We start from the raw sequence: 20,789 nt of genomic DNA, 5'->3' as shown, positions 1-20,789 counted from the left end.
CGCAGCTATTCGACTTCACTGTCAACTGACAGCTTCTGATCGTCAAAACAATTCCCGTCATTAGCGGTATTAAAAGAGCCTTCTGAGGAAAAATGTGTATTATTCCAGGCTTAGACTTTGTGTCCTCGATTTACAGTTCAACTCTAAGAATAACAAATCCATAAAACTGCCCTCGGGCAGTGACTGATAGACATTGCCAGTTGGAGTGAATCAGATAGAGGGTTCCATGTGACAATTCCCCCCTCCCTCTGCAGTATAACCCTCTACCCCTCTACCCCTTCCCCTCAGCACCTACCCCCCTCCATTAAAACACAGTTACTGTAAACTGCATATTAAACCCATAATCCTTTGCATCTGGGATTTCGTCTTGGCGCGTATGGGGGCTTCAGCTCCTCCACCACAGCTAGGCTGGCACACACTCTCTGGTCGCTGTAATGCCTCATGCCGGGTGGGTGGGTGGGTGAGGGGGTGGGTGAGTAAGGGAGGGTGTGGGCACCCTTAACAACTCTTGGGGGAACGAGGATTTAATGGAACACCGACTAAATGCCACATCCAATCTTACCATACTGTACCGTACAAATACAGATGGGTTCTTCACAAATCAGATCAATGTGACACATAACTGTTGATTTGGTCCATCCCTCTAGTTTATCCACTAAAATTGTCATGTTGCTCAAACACAACACATTCTGGAGTGTTTATGGAGGGGCGTCACATTGTACACTAAGGGTGGTACCAGACCACAGAGCTCATCCCCCCCCACACTGGAAAGTTTTGAGTGGAAACTCTTGGCGGCTCATTATGTTGTTGACGGTTCTCGTGGGAGTTGCGTGACAAAAGGATGATCTAAGGGAGGGAGAAGCGAGGGGATGGGCTTTCTGGGGGTTCTTGGAGGGCTACATTTTGCTGAGTGAGCTCAAAGACTGCAGGGTGTGCTATCTGCTGTAGGATTAATGTGAGTGAACTTTGACCCTTTGAACTTTGACCCTTGACCAAAAACAGGCACCTCTGAACATTTCGGTGTCTGTTTCTTTTCTTCAGACAAAGAAGTTAATGATGCCATTGTGCCTCAGAAAAATCTGTCCGATAGTTTTGCTGAACTTTCCTGGAAAAGCCCAGACTTAAAAGTTTTGGATGCTCTTCAACAACACCTCTCTCAGCTGCAGCCTCTTAATTAAAGTGACATATGCCCACTGGAGTTTGCCAATACACCCTGGGGTTTAAGTCATAGAAAAACTTGTCTCATGCTTCATTAATCAGGAGAGTTGCAATGGAAAAAATGAATAAAACCGGTCCTATGTCAACCCTGTCAACACTATGCCAGTCCTCACTTGGCATCCCCACACACTGTGGCCCTGGACCCTCTGCCCAACACAAAATAACAGGATGTGAGGATGTAGTACTCTACCCACCGTTCCACTCATCACTGCTCTACAGTCGTGCAAGTTTAGGTTCCACTGGGAACCAACACTTGCTAACTAGAGTGTCCTAAAATAGCCTACTGGCATTACGACTGCCTATGGCCCCTGGTGTGAGCATTGATTACTTTGTCTTATGATGACTGTTGGACAGATGATTCACTTACTTAAACAAATGTATTGTTGTAAGTCGCTTCGGATAAAGGCGTCTGCTAAATACCATAAATGTAAATGTAAATGTTCCACAAATCAGGGTGACTTCTGCCATTAACATCGAACAGAATGAGAGAGACCCCAAAACAATAACGTTTCAGACAACTGGGTCAGGAGGCCTACATGATACGACCACGCCTTTTCCTCCCCTTCTAGAGGGCAGCGCTAGCAGTCTGATAAAGTCGAGCTGGGGGTGTTTGTGTTGGGTTCTGTCTCTGTGATGTCGGTCACGTGGTCCTGGGGTAGAGAGAGAGCTTATGTCATAGCCACAGTCCCTACAGCGACACTCCTCGACAGGCGGTGATGGACAACGAAGGGAAGGGGTGATAAGGAAACCATGGCGATGCTGCTGTTGTTGTTGGCCTTCATGAGGTCATCAACACGAGCTCCACTCACAGAGGAACAGTCGACAGCCATGGCGATACGTGCCTCATGGTCTTAGGTAATGCTTGACTCTATGCCATGCATGGGGGTCATTCAGACCAAACACATCCATATGATAAGGTACGTTGTGTTGGGGTCTGGCCAATTCAAATGTGTTTAGCGCTGACACTCTGGAAACACGTTCTCTCTTTGTTGTATTAGGCTTTTGGCCAAGTGGAGGCCTCTCTCTTCTTCCTGTAGCTTTGGTCCACAGCGACGGCTCGTGTGCTCTCGTGAGCAGGCCCACAGAGTGAACAGCCTCTGGGCCTCCACACAGCAGACCATAACCACAAGCAGAATGACTGTGGCTTTGTTGGTCAGGGAAAGTGTAGGGGTCCTCAAAAACAAACACACAAACCCTCACAAGCTCTCTCGCCAAAGCAAAAGCAAAAACACACACACACACACACACACACACACACACACACACACACACACACACACACGTGCACGTTCACACGTACTGTAGACACACAAACACTCATACACCTTAGATTAAAAATGATGATGACTATGTACAGAAACTAGTCCTTCAAACAAGCTTAAGAAAGTGAAATGGTGGAAAACCCAAAATGGAAGCCCCAGCTGAGGTTTTGGAGGGACATGACCATACAGGGCTGTAATTATATGAACTGTAATGTTCTGTGGATCAGATTGTGTGGGATTCTTGTAAAAAAAAAAAAAGCTTTTCGGCAAACCATGACCAGAAAACACAGTCTTGCATTGTAAACGCGCAGAGCAAGAACACGGTTGAATTACCACAAGGTTGACATTGTCGTAAGACCATCGTTTAGAAGTCTCCAATAACAATTCAGGACTCATTATATGTGTAATGGAGTGTTATTATGCTAGGACACATGATTGTACAGTAGGATTTCACTTCTACTAACTTCATGCTGAAGATGATTGCTAACAACTCAATTCCACTAAACGTTCTAACTCTATGCATTACCAAATCCTTAACTGTAGATTTATTTACTATGATTATCCTTATAGTAATACAGCAACATGAACACAAAAACTGACATTCAGTAGCACGTACTATACTGTTTTGACGGAACTACAAATGTCTTAATGACTTAATAAATTACTAATAAAACAATAAATGACTACATCAACTGAGAATTTAGCACCTCCACACATCATGCCATAACAATTTCAAAACATCCATATTATGACTCTGACCTGAGTCATAACAGAATCCTGATGATTATGATGCCGTTGAAATGTCCGCTGGAATTTTGATTGTTCTGGTGGCTGCGCTGTGAATCATCGGCAGCTTGTCTGCTCAGAGCGGCCCCTTCCCCATCTCTTCCTGCCCGACCGACCCTATAGTGAAATCACCCATACAGTAGTGTGGTGGTGACATCACAAAAGGATGTTCCATATAGTCTCTGTGAAGCCCCCTTGTGCCCTCAACCCCACAATCTCTTTGTTCTATTAGAACTGAAATGATTCCGTTTCATGATACGATGATACATTCCAACAATCAGATGAAATAGCATTAGCACCATGCTAAACTGTTATCTTTTTTTTTTTTTTTTTTTTACAGTATTCACTGTTCTGTGTGTAACGCACACTGAAGCTCGCTGGGATAAACAAGTCCCATTCTCGCCCTGCCATTCAGCATAACAGTGAAGAGATTCAGTAAAGTAAAAGGGTTTTCAATCAGAGGATTGTGTGTGTTGAAATAGAGGGGTTATGAACCCTCTATAGTCACACTACAACACATCAAGCTCTTGTTGACCTCACACTGCACGCAAGCATGTCACAAATGTAGGTCACGCTATAATCAAAAGTGAACCTCTTTGTAAAGAATGTATACACTCACCAGCCACTTTATTAGGTACACCTTGCTAGTACTGGGTTGGACCCCCTTTTGTAGCCCATCTGCTTCAAGGTTCGACGTGTTGTGCGTTCAGAGATGGTCTTCTGCATACCTTGGTTGTAACAAGTGGTTATTTGAGTTACTGTTGCCTTTCTATCATCTCGAACCAGTCTGGCCATTCTCCTCTGGCAGCAACAAGGCATTTTCGCCCAGAGTACTGACGCTCACTGGATATTTTCTCTTTTTCGGACCATTCTCTGTAAACCCTTGAGATGGTTGTACGTGAAAATCCCAGTAGATCAGCAGTTTCTGAAATACTCAGACCAGCCCGTCTGGCACCAACAACCATGCCACGTTCAAAGTCACTTAAATCACCTTTCTTCCCCATTCTGATGCTCGGTTTGAACTTCAGCAGGTCGTCTTGACCAGGTCTACATGCCTAAATGCATTGAGTTGCTGCCATGTGATTGGCTGATCAGATATTTGCGTTACCGAGCAGTTGAACAGGTGTACCTAATAAAGTGGCCAGTGAGTGTATATCGGAATACAAACACAAGTGAACGTCATAATATACATAAGGCTGAATATCATAACATAACAGCTTTAACATATTCACACAGACGCATGTCTCGATGGACAGCCAGTGAAGACAATAATACAGTTTAGCTACCATGACCTATGTCACTACTTGGCATTGCACTTTGCAGTGTTTCATTATAGATATATAGATATTTAAAACCTCTACCTCCTGACGGTCTCCTACTTATTCTCTCTGATCTCCACATTGTATTTAGATCTACTTTTCCTACATTTCCACCTCAGCGTCAGTCTCATTTTCCTCAATCATAATTTTGTACCGCACATTATTTTTCCACATGCTGTCTCTTCAACTGATCTTCTCTACCCTCCCCTTTTTGGGGCCAAAGTGTTGTGGGAATCTCTAGCTGAGTAAAATAATCACGGAGCTCTCAAAATGCTCCTTAGCATCTCCGACTGATCTTCTCATGACACCGCCAGACATAACACTCAGCTATTCATCCATTCTATTTGTACACAGAGTTCTTCCAACGTAGACAAGAGAGGCCACATGGTCACAAGTCTTTGAATTTTTTTTGTGGAGCCTTGGAAAACAAACAAATCCCCATCTGAACTCTTTGACCGATCAACAGTTGGAAAACAGCATCGACAAAGACAGTCCACTGGCCACTAGAGATGAACAAAGAGGTCTATGACTGAGGCCCCGACATGATCTTTGATGAATTGAATACCAGGGTTAGGCTTATTGCTTTTGATTCGACACATGAAATCAATCCTCATCATTTGAACATTCAGGTCTAGTAAAGCCATTGTTGTATTAGGAAGGTTTAACATACTTTAGTCTTCCTAAATCAATTGATAGCCAATCAATCATTGATCATAGAATGGGAAGAGTCCAACCATTTTGCCTCGTATTTTTTAACTGAAGGAAACATGCAAGCGGAAAGTAGTCTACCAAAAGGAAATGCTGAACTGATATGGGCTGAAAGAATCGCAATGTCATCAGAAACCTTTAAATCACACATCCTCATAAACACAGATGTGCACATTGAGACTTCACTTTATAGGGATCTTGCATGCTCTTCTACCTCCACACACACACACACACACACACACACACACACACACACACACACACACACACACACACACACACACACACAGGCATACGCTCTCTCTCTCTCTCTCTCTCTCCATTCCCAGCCACTATCCCCTTTTCCTTGGCAGATTCCCATGTAGATTAGGTCCTAGATCCCGGTTGTAACATGGAGCCCCCTCTTCAGTGGCAGGGTGTGGTATCAGAGTACAATCTGCCTCGGCTTATGCTAGCACTAATGCTAACAGAGCGGCAGTTGGAAAATATTGCATCTTGGTGAAATGTACTATAGATCAGACTCCCGAAAATAATACATACAGATTTGCCACATTAACCGAAACATACTGTACATTCACTCTGCCCTCTGCCTGTACTGAATGTGGTACTGGGTGAGTATGTCACTGATAGGGACGTCATACAGTACATCACTATGGACAGAGCAATAGCTTTAATAGGATTTACACTCCACAGTTCTCTGAAACTGAGGAGCGATTTACGATAACAGACTATAACCACACATCTGGTTTCTATTAAGACACCACTTACTAATGTGACTGGCTGGCAAGTTTATTTGCAGCCAGGGAGATAAGCTAGTGCTGGAACCCATTTGGGGATAGCAGTTGGTACGAGTGTTTTTGTTGTTGTTGTTGTTGTTGTTGTTGTTGTTGTTGCCGCTGCTATGCTATTACAGGATGGATTTGTGCATCATATCCTGTTTGGGATTATAATGGTGTCCCACCTGCGTACTTACCTCATGAGCCCCTAAATGCAGAAGGGCCTGCAGGAAAATGCGGTTAGATCATTAATGCATAATTCATGGAGAGACACTGAGCAGCTCATATGCAGGCAGATGTGCGCCTAGAAACTGGTCTCACGTGACCAAGTGTCTGACCCAGTGGAGGCCGGTGGAGGTAGAAATCGCAGAGGACAGGCTCATTGCAATGCATGGAACGGAAAGAGGAATGGTATCAAATCACACGCGTTTGACACCGTTCCTCATTCCGTTAAATGCATTAGATGAGCCCGTCCTCCGATTTCTGCCTCCAACAGCCTCCCACCGGTCTCGCCCATGAGTGAAGCAAAATGACATCCTAATAGAGGTTCAATGGGACAGCGATGGGCGTACTGTATAAGAACCATTAGAGGAAGGTGACAGGTACTGTACCATAAGGAACCAGTCTGGCTCTCTCACTATCTCTCTCCGTTTCCAGGAAGTCCAGTCTGGGCCAGTAAATTCCTCCCAGTTAAACCCCATTGATTTACTGGCCTGCCTCTGGCTGGCGTTGTGTTGCTCTTCTGGAGGGCGAGGAGGAAACCTGTGATCTTTTTATCACAGCTTTTTCTTCACAGAACCCCAAAAGAATCTCTCTCGGGCCAGATGGACCTCGTTCTAAACATCTGGAAGTTAAAGGCTAATTCTTTTCACTTGAAAACTTGGGACGCGCGTTCTGCCCTGAAGGTGAACCCTTAAAAATGTTCCTATGCTTTGTTTGTGTGACTATTCCATTCGCAGATGTGGAGCTGTGCTGACCTATTTCAAGACCAACTGTGTAGGTGACGGCACTTGGGCACCGTATTAGAAAACCCGATGGATTCAGCACAACCTATGCAAAAGGCAAAGGGCCAATTCAGCCATGTGATTTCAGCCATTGTCACTGGGGACTTTTCGGTATGACACCTGCATGTCTGCCCTACACAACAGGAAGACAGAGGGCAATTGGAGACGAGACCAGATGCACGCCGCCACACAGGACGTCCTGGGAAAACAACACGAGGAGGCAGGGGAGACGGGGAGGAAGGAGAGGGAGCTAGGGCCATCTCGTCCTGTTTGGGTGAAAGACCTCATAGGATCTCCCCTACTGAAGGAAAGGAAGGTGGAAATGTCAGAAACACTTTCTTTGTCTTTGTGCAAAATGGGATTTATTGGGTCAAGGTAGATGGTCTGTATGAATTTGAGATAATGAAGGTCAATCTGTTGCATTTTCAAAAAGAGCAGTGAAAATTTAACAAGCATCTAGGCCCATGTTAAGTACAGCCGATGACTATAAACTGCTATATAAGTGCAAGTAGGTCACAATTATTGACCAAATCATTTCCTTAGTAGTTTATACACCGTAAAAGAGTGAGCATCACTGCCGCTTCCCATTCCAACAACAAAGATACCTTCAGAGCGGGGTGACCGTGAGTCTCTAATCCCTTAGTTCTGCTGTTTAGAGAAAGCTTACTGCACACTACTGTCTCTGCAGGCCCATGACCTCACACTACTGTCTCTGCAGGCCCATGACCTCACCTCGAAATAAGAACTGGACAAACTGTCCCATGATCCAGATAGTTTGTTTGTTCGGCTCGGCTTCTCTGCCATGGTGCGAAAAGAGAAAAGTTCTGCCTTTGACAGTACGGAAAACATCCCCGAACCCCCCACAGTCCGACAAGTCCTCACTCCCCTTTTCCCTTCGCTCATTACTGCGGGGAGCCGGTGGCGGGGGGGGGGGACACAGAACTGGGACAAACAATAGGAAGCTGATAGGAAACATCTTGCTTGTAAACCCAGGTCTGCATCCCAACCTTCTCTTCCTCTGACAAGTAAACACCACCACGGTGGGAATACCGACGAGTGAGAGAACAATTCGTCAACACCATCTTAGCACCGCTGGCATTGTTGCTTACATGAGAAATACTCCAGGCAGCAAATCCATCAGGATTCTCCCTCCGCCATTTTATGTACTGTATGTTTTTTCCAGACACGGGTAGTATATTGTTTTAAATAATGTCAATGTTCACGGGCGATGCGATACTCCCTCGCATTGCATTTCCTCAAGTTCTGTGACTAACTCTCCATTTTATTACCTGACCTATGTGATGGAAATGTTTGTAGTGAGGGGAGGGACACTCATAAAACGCATGATGGAGGGTCCTTGGAGTGGAGTCGTACTGTAGGTCTACAGCTGTTGCAGTGGCTCTGGCTTTGGAATCAAGAAAAACATCAAATGTGGATTTACCAGCGTATGTCAACGGGGTGCCAAGCATGACATAATTGTGATTTATTTCCACATGCAGAATTTACATTATGCATGGCAAATACAGCGTTTTATCCAAACATTTATAAAATAAATGGCATCTGCTTCATTTACATAAATGACTTCACTTCAGCTGTTGAAAGCAACATGGCGCAAGAACAACAAATATCTCATTAGGGACAGGAAAAAGCAAGACTTCAGCAACGGTGCTAAATGTCCTCCCTCCAGAGCTCAAGTTTCTGTTTGCTCCAGCCTTCCTGCACAGACACCGCATGAAACTGGAGGCACCAGAACAGACCCCCAAATCTTAATTACTTATGTCTCCACCGTCCTCGACCCTCACTACCCGACACCGCCAACCAACCAACAACAAAAGCAACTCCAGGAAAGACCCTCACCACAGTACAAGTACTCTGTGGTTACTCCATCACCCCCGCCCCCAGTCCCCCCCTCCTCCTCTCTCTCCAAAACCCCAACCTCTGTTCTTTACACAGGCCTATTTGAGCCAGAGCCTACAGAAACTGTCCATGTTCCAAAGTGAGAGTGTGGAAGCAAAAGGAGAAACAGGCCCAAAACCACGGGCTGCACGGCTACAGTCGTTTCTGTTCCAAATTATCTGCACGTCTGCAGAGCACATGGGAGTTGAAAGGCTTGTATACCGTGAGCGTGTGGTAGGGATATTCCATTCTTGTCACTTTCTTTTGAACGTGCCTGCACTCTATTGTGTTTTCCATTGCAATGATTTATCAAGTCCAATATTGATTTCACTGATTTGATTTCACAATCAAAAATAAACAAAATACAGAAATTAGGAGGGTTGTTGTGTTGAATCACATACCTCCCAGAGGACATACTGTACATTCATCCAACCTTTGTGGATGGTATGTAATTATGAACTGTTTTGAGTGAGTACATGAAGTTAAACGCTAATTAATTCTGAACTGTTTTGAGTGAGTACATGAAGTTAAACGCTAATTAATTCTGAACTGTTTTGAGTGAGTACATGAAGTTAAACGCTAATTAATTCTGAACTGCTTTGAGTGACTCCATGAAATAAAACGCTTCTTAATTCTGAACTGCTTTGAGTGAGTCCATGAAGTAAAACACTTCATTGAAAAACCAGCAAGGATCTGAAGACTGTGATCTCAACTCTGCATAACACACGAATGGTGTGTGGCCTGAGACCATAATAAATCTGTCACAGAAAGTCATGGCTTTGACAAAGAACATCTACAGAACCCAGTGTGCTCTATGTGGCGTCACAATAAACCTTTATAAACAGAGGGGTCTGCCACTGCAAGATCAAATTAACGGGAAGCAAATGTAACTACATATACCTTGCCCCTGTTCATTCTATTTATACCTCTGCTCTGGGGTCTCTGGTCAGTGTCATCCCGAACCAAAACATACTGTATCCAATGGCTCACCAGACCTCAACATTAGTCTCCTGGACAAACACAGGGTAAGTAGGGCAGACAAACAGGAGAGCAAGGGAGAATCTCCAGCTGCTTGATATATAAGACGGGTTTGTTGTTGTATCACAGACAGAAAAGAGATCCTCAATACACCACTGACGGATGTCTACTAACCTCAACCCCCAGGCACAGCGTGTATAAGCCTGGAAAAACAACGACTCAAACCTGGCCTTAGGAGGAGTGAATTTTCTGAGTAAAGTATTTGTTATTTGACTTCGACGAATCACATGGCTGCAAGGCGTAGCGCCGAATCGGAAACGTCTGGTGTGCAAGCACTGGGGGGGGGGGGGGGGGGGGGGGTGCTGTCAGAGATGATTGATCAAGATAAAGCCAATGGCTACGTGGCGTCCGTTTTTCTACGCTCTATCTATTGGCTTAATGAAGGCCAAGTTGGACGCGTTGGTCCGCCAGACCTTTTTGTGCATTTGGGGGGAACGAGACTATGTGTCTACCAATGATGAGCTGTAAAGAATGTATAGACAACAGAGTCAGTGGATCTACAATGAATCTCTGGCCATCTACTTTTGGAGAGTGGTCCACAGACTACAGACCGATGTCAGTGTGGTTTCCTGGAACGACGTTGTTGGCCGGAATGTTTGGAGAGCACAGTGGAGGGACGGTTAGAAGCTGTCAGATCCAGGTGTCAGGGGTTTACTGTGGTAATCACTCATATCTGGGGGGTTTTTTTCCAGGTGGTTGAGGTGTTTTAATGTGCAACAGCGCCAGGTCCCACAGAGGGCCTCCATTCACATGTTCTCTTTATTTATGGGTGTTGGACTACAGTTGTTTAGACCCCTGAATACATGTAAATGCAATGCAATGCAAAAAGAAAAAAAAAAATCTGTCCAAGAACTTTCCGAGCTTGGTTCTATCCAATCGACATTCCACCTGGTGGAATGGATTGCAGTTGGTCGTTAAAAGTCACATGTCAGTCTCATTTGGGAGCAATAAACAGAATGCATAACATATGCTGAACAGGTCCATGTGTCACTTACACACTCAAATTATTTCTACATATCTAAGCACACATTTCTTGGACGTGTCAGATCGGCACTGAAAGCCCACCGTCATTGTCCTGCTCCATATGCTATCAACTGGATAGGCTACATATGGAAATTGACTCAGACCGTGTCACGATGTGTCACACAGTGACAGAAGTGACAGCCGCCTCATCTGTACGCTCCACTGCCATGAGTCACAAAGCCTCAGGTCGATTAAGATCTTGGAGTACCCCCCCAAGCGTGAAATAAAACGAAAACACAACAGAGGCGGAGGCTGGTCATCAGGAAGCAACAACAGACCTCCTCCCATAGACTTCCTCTGCATTCTCCGGTGGAGAGAAGCCAGAAGATCACAGCTTCGTGGATCACAGATAATAGCAATAGAGTGGCTTTACATTTACATTTACATTTATGGCATTTAGCAGATGCCTTCATCCAAAGCGACTTACAACAAATGGACTTTGGACTGAAGTGTCATAATCAACATCTGGAATGATGTGTGTTGATTTCCACGGTGTCCTCTATCAGTGTAATTAGTTCTTTTCATTCGTCTTGAAGCAACATACCAACTGAGAAGTTTTAACCAAAAAGCCAGATAGAGTAATGCACATTACGCAGTCAACTTCATTGCTTATCTATGACAACTTACAGCAACTGCATCATTAAGATATACAGAATATGAATGAACCACTACAAAACACACATGATTGAATCCCAAAGAATTAAAGGGGCAATCTGTAATCGGCACATCAATGTTTGGACTTTTAAATTATATAGCAATTATAGCCATTGCTTCTTGAAGAACAAAACTTACAATTGCCTCATGAGCTTCGATCAACTGCTTATTTTACTCCATTGTTTGTAAACAATGAAACAGTAAATAAACACTGTATAGTTTCAAAACATAAAAATACTATTTTGATCTCATGGATGGACAGTCCTTGCGTCCATAGCTGTGTCTATGAAACTGAGAGTGGTCACATTTCTCCAGCCCCGTCTCACAGCTGTTCACCAAATAAGTGGCGGGGAGCCCACTTTGTTGTTATTTGAATTACAGGTTGCACCTTTAAGTTACACTGTTTGACAATGTATTATGCAGCTCAGACTGAGTGCATAAGTATGTCATAAAGACATGTCTGGGTTGATAGGGTGGTACTAGGACCCAACTGAAGTCATAAAATAGCCTTTATCCCAAATCAAACAACTGTAAGCCTTATCCAATAGGCCTATACACATGCCTAATTACACTGTTATATAGACACATTGTCAAATGAAACGCATTGTATTACGCAGGCTAGCCTACAGTGTGAAGACTTAGTAAGGGAAATGTATACGTTCCATATAAAACGTATTGCACTCCATAAATCCATAAATCTTCAACCTCAGAATGGGGCTATTTTCTATACGCTTTGAGAAATGTATAGAACCTAATGAATAATGGCATCAAATATATAAACAACACTTAACATGAAAACTTGTATTGCGCTGAATCTTATCTGTATCATAATAATCATTTTCAGCATACATCACTAACGATGACAAATAGTTGGATATCGTACTCACCTTGATTTACTGCATTAATCCACGTTATTGGCGAGTTTGTGTCAGTGTTTTCGAACTTCAAACGACACTCACACAATTATAACAATTCTTCAACGGCAGAAAAAGATGTTCACATACAGACAGCCGACTAAACAATCCCAACTTCAGTGCTCAAGTTTGTGTCGCATCCATCGGGGGAGGGTCCTTAGACAGAGCTTGGCAAGAGGGGATCGAGTTCACAAAAGTACAGTATGAGACGAGAGAGAGACGGGGGCGGTGGGGGGCGATATTTTACCATTGATATTTTACCATTTTACTATGAAATCTTTACCATTCCTATGATATTTTAACATTCACGTTGGAACCTGAATCTGAACCCAATTTCCTTATCAAAAAAGTTGCTGATGATTAGATGAAATTCATGATAGTGGATCATAAAGATGCAATCTCATTGGCTTCTAATAACAGCAATGACAATCCTTTCACTGAGTGTGTGTGGGTTTATGATTTCAGTTTGTTGTCAATGCACTATACGTCTATACACCAGAGATTATATCAAGTGGTCATTCGTTCCATTTAACTCCAACACATACCTTTAACTGGCAGAATCATAATTTACCACAGTAAAATAAGTCTATAAGATCTGATAAAAGGTTAGGGATAAGATCAGGAATTTGTAGGTCAGATTGTTAAAGTAAGGGTCAATGGACAGTGCAATAACTGCTTGATGGAAAACAGAAGAACTCATTGCACGCTTTGTTAAACTTAAGAGCTTTTGGCCCAGTGCAGGCACACGTGTTTGATACCATTCCTTATTCCATTCATTACAATGAGCTCGTCCTCCGATTTATACCTCCACCAGCCTCCACTGAGGCCGAACCTCAGCTCACTACAAGCCATAGGGGGGACAGGCGTGCATCAGTAACATATACCACACACTGGGTCCAACATAGTTACAATACAGTTGTTGGGTACAACTGAACAGAATTACTCAAGATAGGTAACATATGCCTAACAGAAATTGCTTTGGCAGAAAAATGTATGCTTATCGTTTTACACTCACTTCTCTCTGAGTCTGCTGCTTTTTTTGATTCCCTTTCTTTTCCTCTGGGACTTTCCCATCCTCCTCAGTAGGTCACTGAGTTTCAGGACAGGGGATGTTACATTTGACCAGACAGTGAACACACAGGTTTTTTTTATTTTTTTATTTTTATTGCCGTTGGGTATTTCTGGCTCACAATAATATTACCCGACTCTGCTGAGATAACTGTTAGCTGTGTGGTTTATGGGGACTAGGGACTATGAGGCAGCAAGAGGAGGCTTTCCTGGTAAACAGTAGTCTGGCGATGATAACTTGGGACTTCAGGACGTGTGTTTTTCCTGCTGCTGAGTGTTCACACAGATAAACAGCACATGCATGGTGGGTTAATGGTGCACACATCCTTGTCGTGAGGAAACCAAGAGCCAGAGGAAAAAATAAAGTGGTTTCCTGTAGGCTACCACTCCAGTGCCTATCAGGGTCCTCCGTGTCAGCCGGACTGGACTGTCGCAAATTTGATCAGTATTTTCCTCTTCAGCAAATGTAAAAAGTAAGTTGGAATCAGGTGAACTCCTGTCCAACTAGTAATGCATAAATGCAAAGTAAGTAGCTCTAACCTAAAAAGAATATAAAATAATATCAATAATTTGTGTAGACAAAAGACAAAACTATTTGTGAGACCCATCTGTTGATTGATAGAGAGATGATATGTGCCGATTATACCTAGATATTGCATGAAACCATATTCCACTCTATTCGATATGGGTATTTGCTTGTTAGTTGTGCTTTGAGGATGACCAGGATGACCCCTGGTGGATTAATTAGGGATCTACTTAATGTAGCCATAGGCTCTAAGCAGCTGCTTTCGATATTAGTCTATTGGAAAATACGATGACACAAAAACAGGAACCTTAGGCCTATACAACTGGGACAAAGCAGAGCCACATGTTTGACTAAATCAATGCTATGCAAATATTAAGACTCCAGCAGTATGGCCTTGTATGATATATATTTATCAGTGTAACGACAAACAGCTGCTGGTGCTAACTGAAACTTCCCTGCTGAAACCTCCCAGAGGCACAGAGGTTTTTCCTACCTTGGGTACCAACGTTGGCGAGAGAAGGCGGGGCATACAGAATGTCAGCCAATCATAAGAGTGCGTGTTTGGAAAGACAAATCGCATTCAACAGATCAATTGCTTCATTTTCGTTAGTTTCAAATTAATTTGAAAAATGTAATTAAACTAGGTTTTAAACTCAAATTGCAATACACTCTCTATGCACGTTTGCTCAAATTTACAAGTACATACCCATACATCAATCACGATGCACATTTTTCAAACAGACGAATGGACCAATTTTCAGAACGTTGTCGATTCTGAATGTTCCCCGGCGCTAGTTGTACTTCCGGTGTCATGTCATGTCAGCTTGCTGAACTCACCGCATGGTAACTGTAGGACTCTGAAAACTACAGTTTTATCTATTATATCCGCTGTGAATAGTGGTGTCAGGCGAACGAAATAACCCGTCGAGAGGTAAACTGATTGCTTCGGTTTTTGTTTATGTTGTTTTGTGGCTGCATGCTTTGGATATTTTAGCCAAACCTACTACTTAGCTCGCTCAACAGAAACTGCAACAGAATGCAGAATGTTCTGCTTCAAACGGAGTTTGTTAGACATAGTATATCTTGTCTTGTAGTAGCTATAGTTGTAAGCTAAATTTGCAGACTGACTGAGATAGATAATGACCTCTCTTAAGACGTTGGCTGTTGTAGTTGTCTAATACATTTTCTGTCTCTAGGTATGTCAGAACCCATCCAGGAGAAAAGCAATGGACTTACATTTGCGGAGCGACAGATGACGCGGCATGGCTGGGAAAAAGGTGCGTGCCGGACGATCTTTATTTTCATACAGTAGACCTTAAAAAATTGCATATACAGTCACGTGACTAGATATTTCTGCTGTTAAAAGTAGCCCAATCCACCCGAATGTCCACTTATGAAAATGTGCTTATCAACTCGCTACCCAGGTAAAGGTCTTGGCCGGGAGGAAAATGGCATCTCGGAGGCTATTAAAGTCAAGGTGAAATGTGACAAGGGAGGGGTGAGTATCTGTGCCTTTGTCAACCAGATCAGCAACCCACTGTCAGACATGCATGACATCTAGCCCGAGCAGACCTCACAACTGTACTTATGTGGGGTCCGAGGTTCTCCTATGTTGGCTCCCGAGGGGATACACTCCGATGGGGTGTGGTCGTCCTACGGACGGTCTCAACGTTATCCTAATTTGAGGTACCTGGGAGGTACAAGATTTTTGGGAATCGGATTACGTTAAGACCGCCTGTACGTACAGTTGTGAGGTCCACTCGGTCTACGTCGCATCTGATTTGCGTATTTTATGTTTGTTTTGACCTGGAGATCAAACACATCTAAGACAGGATTTGGGAGTTTGTTAGTCTGTAATATTTGACTCTGATTACCCAGGTGGGACATCGCGAAGGGGAACAGTTCAGCTTCCATTGGTGGGACCATGTCTTCAACAAGGCCTCCTCAAGTCTGGAGGTGGAATCTGATCAGGTCTGCAATCAATCACACACGCACACACACACACACACACACACACAGACACACAGTCTTGCATGTTTTGTGCTTACACTTCTATTTGTCCATTCAAGAATGGCGTGCAGGTGAAGAAGGTGGTGGAGGAAGAGCAGGAAGGGATGATCTCCAACAAGAAACCAAGGAAAGCCACCCTGGCCAAAGCCAAGCTGTATGGATGCTTTGTCAAGGTACTGGTATAATCAACATGCTAACTGTGGTGGTCCAGTGGTCTAAGACCATGGCCTACAGTGCATACGTATGCCCATGTCAGCATGGGTTCGAATCCGGCCTGTGCCCTGCTGGCATGCCCTCTCCTCCTTACATTCCTGTCTTTCTATAAGAGTGCTTTCTATATAAGTTCTGCCCCACTCAAAAAAATAACCTTTAAAAAATGCTAGCTGTGGTCAAAAAGATGCATTCTTTGAAATTCCTTAATTCAAATGTAGATACAGTAGTGTTCTATTTCTAGTGCATTATGGACATTTTCAGTTCAGTTAACTAAATGTAAAATGGAACTTAAACACTTAAACCGTCTCCAGATAACTCCCAATAACCAGTAGAGATGTTGACCATGTTGTTATACCCATCTCCCCCCTGCCAGTCTGCCACCCTCCTGGCAGGACAGGAGCAGCCGGAGCAGAAGTCTTCCAGCACCGATGAGAGCAGTAGCTCTGATGATGAAGACACGAGACTGGATCTCTCCAGCACCACCAAGTAAGAACCGCACTGCTCACTGTCATTTAATTATATTCAATATAACTTTATTAATCCTCAAGAGGCAACGAGAAGGCCATAGTCAGTGCAGACAACGGTAAACTACATGCATCAAACAATCCACAATGCAACAATAATTCACATGCATCGAATAAAAGGCCACATGTCATTACACTAATACATGTTGAATGTTTAAACCCAATGTCTAGACATTGCTTTGGAAAGCTGATATTGTTATCACTATGAATGAAGGCTATACGCTTTAAGTTTTTTTCTGTAGTTTTAGGATGCTATACACATCTGTAATGTATTAAATGCTGTCATACTCTCTTTGCTCAGGCTGTCAGATGCTGATCTAATGAAAGCCTGTGGAGGACTCACTGCTCACAAGTAAGTTCCTTGTCACCAGTCTTTGTTTGTAGCAGGATTTGTAGTTTATTGAGACCGGCATTTTCTATCAAGAAATCATAGAGGTTCACATGCAGAGGATAAGGCTTGAAAATATCTAGGGAGTTTTCAAAATGGGGAACATTTCGTTATAAAATGTTGGGTAGAACCTGAATCATCCGTTAATGCATGTGAATAGCAGGGCTGATTCTAAACCATTCTCCCCTCCTGTTCTCAACAGAGGAGGCAGGCATGGTATTACTATGAGCGCCAAGCTAGCCAGACTGCAGGAGCAGGAGCAAGAGTTCATGGCCAAGTACGCAAAGAAGAGCAAGTCGGTGGCTGCTTCACCTGTCAGTGTGACCCCCACCACCCAGCCAGCGATACAGAGCCCTGAGGGGGAGACACCGGCAGAGGAGACCCCGAGAAAAAGGGCCAAAAAGAAGAAGAAAAGGAAGGACAGCTCTGAGGATTCCCATGAGGCTACTCCTGTAGAGAATGCTGAAGCGGTGGTCTGTGGAAGCCCCGACATGCACCTGAGGTCAAAAAAGAAGAAGAAAATGAAGGAAAGTTCAAAGGAGGACAATGGGGAGGTGGTAGCTGTTCCCATAGTGGAAGAACCGACCCCTGTAGGAGATAGTGAAGCTGACGCTGAGCCAACCAAAAGGAAACGTTCAAAGAAGAGGAAATTGTTGGAGGATGGCTGCCTTTTAAATGGAGAAGCATGTGAGAGCCCTGCCCCTATTGGAGAGAGTGAGACTGCTGAAGGTAGTGAAGAGGCTTCCACTGAGGAGCTGGGGGAGAACGCCACACAGCAACAGGCTGATCCGGACGCTAACACCAGAAAGAAGAAGAAGAAGGAGAAGAAGAAATCCTCCAAAAACAAAGAGGAGACTCCCGTGGTTGTGGAGCTAGAACGCAGCAATGACACAGAAGCCAACAAATCCGGAACGGTTGAGGACTCCATTCCCAAAAAGAAAAAGAAAAGGGATGCATCGATCGAGTTGGAGAGAGAGGAAGGTGGAATGGAAGAGGAGGAACCCAAGATTAAGAGGAAAAAGAAAAAATGTAAAGAGGACAAACAGACCGTAGAGGATATGGACACTTCTTGTACCCTATCTCTGAAGAATAAGAAGAAAAAGACAAAAGAGTAGAAAATGGAACAAGATTGAGATGGACATTAGTGGGTGTCAAATACTATTGAGGCATGGTGGATGCAGAGCTTGCAGTCCAATATCCTGAAGCCCCTACAATCATCTGGGCTATTCAATTACTACTGGGTTTCTATTTGTATTTCATTGATTGATTAATAGATCACAGAATGTTCCAGAATGTTCAACAACCTCTTGTCCCAGGTCTGAATCAGTCACCATGTAGAAGGCAAGAATTAAATCAAGCCCAAATCCAGGGCCTTGTTTCCCAATAGCGATTGAACTTTTAACGATGAATGACAATGTGACATGTTTCTCAAAACAACTCATAGAGAAAACGTACGTTAAGGGCATCGTCGTATGAGCAGAGATGAACATACATCGAATATGAATCGTCGATAGGCTGGAAATGCTCAGATCGAACTCTGATCAGCTTTCTCTGTTACAGTTATTATATGATAAGAGTTATATGCAATACTAGAGCAGCCTTTGGAGATATTATTTCCACCCATGACAGGGCATCTCAACATGACAGTGGCAAACTGAATGTTTAGCCTGCAGTAAAATAGTAAACAAGATCAGTGTGAAGGCGTCACGGTATGAAATCTTAAGCGATCATATTTGCAATTTATCAGTTTATTTTTGATTTAAATATATGTGTAGACATCTGCATCGGAGGTCTCAGGGAGGTGAATAGACCTATTAATTCTGTGTTGGATGGAATGTTGTAGGTGCAAAGTGACTCAAAGGGCACAAATCTACCTTATTAAGGAAGTTGCTGTTGTACTAGTAATCTGAGGCACGTAATTTACAAGTGTTTTCAAGTGCAACATTAGGTACAGAGGTTTTTAACATTAGGTATTATTATATATAACATTAGGGGTTTTGGGAAACAACCCAAAATGTAACGGTGATCTTACGGTGATGCACTAACGTGGTTTCTAATGATGAACCTAGCTTTTGGGAAATGAGGCCCAGGTCTGTTATTGAATAACCCTGCTATTTGTTGGATATCATATGAAATATTGTTTTTAAATGTTCGTATCTTGCTTCTCATCATGTCCTATTTATTACTGTGCAAACATTAATAAGAGACTGTCTGTATAGTGGATATTTCATAAATTAATTGTCAACTTGCTACACATATGGTGATTACCTATTTTTAGCATGGACATTTTTTGAATGCATTTACAAGGTGTTTTACCCCATGGAACAGACCTTCACTTGAATGGAGTTTTCTGTGATGTCATGTACAATATTTCCAAAGCCGCTATTTTTCTGTTCATTCTTGTTTAAAGATTAATGAAGATTAAATCATTTTGCAGTTAAAGTGAATAAACTCCTTCATTTGACATTCATGAATTCATATAAGGCACTTCACAAGCCAGTATTGTTTGTTGATATAATCTTGATTGAATCCAAGTAACACAATTGTCACTGCGATTTTCCAACGATTTTCCCGTCCCCGACAAATTTGAAATCTTACGCATCAGGAACTGGCACATCGCCTAGATGTCATTACTGTGCTATTTAATCAGACCGTATTACGGTTTTAGTCTCACAGATCCATCGGTTGTACGTGCTTCTACATGGTGCTTTATTCCAGTTGGCCAATCCTGCTTTGCCTTGGGAGTTAAAACACAATTACCTTGGTTACCAAGGCGGTGAGGCGTCCAGTACCTGGGAGAAAACATGACCCATTAGTGAAAATAAATTACAGATAAAAAAATAAAACGTATTTATTGTCTTGTTTGTTCCTATTGTTTACAGTTTACAGTTTACCATCAACCCAGAACCATTGCCCGTTTACTACTTTGACAGTCAATCTCTTTGGAGATTTCATATCCAGTGACTAAATCGAATGTTTGGTAAGTTTGGTACTCGTGTTTCTAATAAGGTGAAAATCAATTGAGAATATCTGTTCAAAAATAATAAACATCAATGAAAACATTGTTTCATTTCAACTTTTCAGAGATAAGCATGATTTATTCCACCCAAGTCCTTATTATAGCAGATTATTTACATACATTATAACTTTATCACAAAAAAACGAATTACACTTCCATTGTTAAATATGATCTAGCAGAGATTAATTGCAAATATTAATCATACATGTTGGAATTGAGATAAAGACAATATATGTTAAAGAGTTTTTAATGGAAATTTTGTGGTCCAAAAAGTATATGCCAGGGTCCAAAAAGTGAAGACAATACGAGGGTTAAAGATGAATGAAGATGAAAGCTTTTTGCAATTAAGGTGAATAAGCTCCTTTATGTTACATATTCATTAATTCATATACAGTAGTTCACAAGCCAAGATTGTTTGAAATCCAAGAAACACAACTATTACT

The 20,789-nt window shown here is 42.8% G+C and overlaps 2 protein-coding genes across 2 annotated transcripts in view; one reads left to right on the top strand and one right to left on the bottom strand.

Moving 5' to 3' along the window:
• Positions 1-12,617, bottom strand: part of pear1 (platelet endothelial aggregation receptor 1) — a 36,540-nt gene extending 23,923 nt beyond the window's left edge. The window contains exon 1 of the mRNA XM_083679250.1: positions 12,572-12,617. The gene's annotated coding sequence lies outside the window, so the exon portion shown is untranslated. The remainder of the gene's footprint in view (positions 1-12,571) is intronic.
• A 2,391-nt stretch (positions 12,618-15,008) lies between these two features.
• gpatch4 (G patch domain containing 4) lies at positions 15,009-20,151 on the top strand. Its single transcript, XM_083678478.1, has 8 exons — positions 15,009-15,123; positions 15,389-15,469; positions 15,617-15,690; positions 16,071-16,163; positions 16,262-16,375; positions 16,789-16,901; positions 17,241-17,291; positions 17,530-20,151. The coding sequence occupies exons 2-8, from the start codon at positions 15,391-15,393 to the stop codon at positions 18,440-18,442; spliced, it is 1,437 nt and encodes a 478-aa protein (XP_083534604.1). The 5' UTR covers positions 15,009-15,123; positions 15,389-15,390; the 3' UTR covers positions 18,443-20,151.
• Positions 20,152-20,789: the final 638 nt, after the last annotated feature.

The sequence above is a fragment of the Argentina silus genome (assembly GCF_951799395.1).
Source record: "Argentina silus genome assembly, chromosome: 10".
Taxonomy (NCBI): domain Eukaryota; kingdom Metazoa; phylum Chordata; class Actinopteri; order Argentiniformes; family Argentinidae; genus Argentina; species Argentina silus.
This window is presented reverse-complemented; position numbering and strand designations above follow the sequence as displayed.

Bases quoted from the DNA above. Each gene is read 5' to 3' on its own strand.
- gpatch4 (XM_083678478.1), top strand. From the start codon at position 15,391: ATGTCAGAACCCATCCAGGAGAAAAGCAATGGACTTACATTTGCGGAG. The intron at 15,470-15,616 runs GTGCGTGCCGGA...CTCGCTACCCAG, and splicing joins GCGGCATGGCTGGGAAAAAG to GTAAAGGTCTTGGCCGGGAG. The intron at 16,902-17,240 runs GTAAGAACCGCA...CTCTTTGCTCAG, and splicing joins GATCTCTCCAGCACCACCAA to GCTGTCAGATGCTGATCTAA.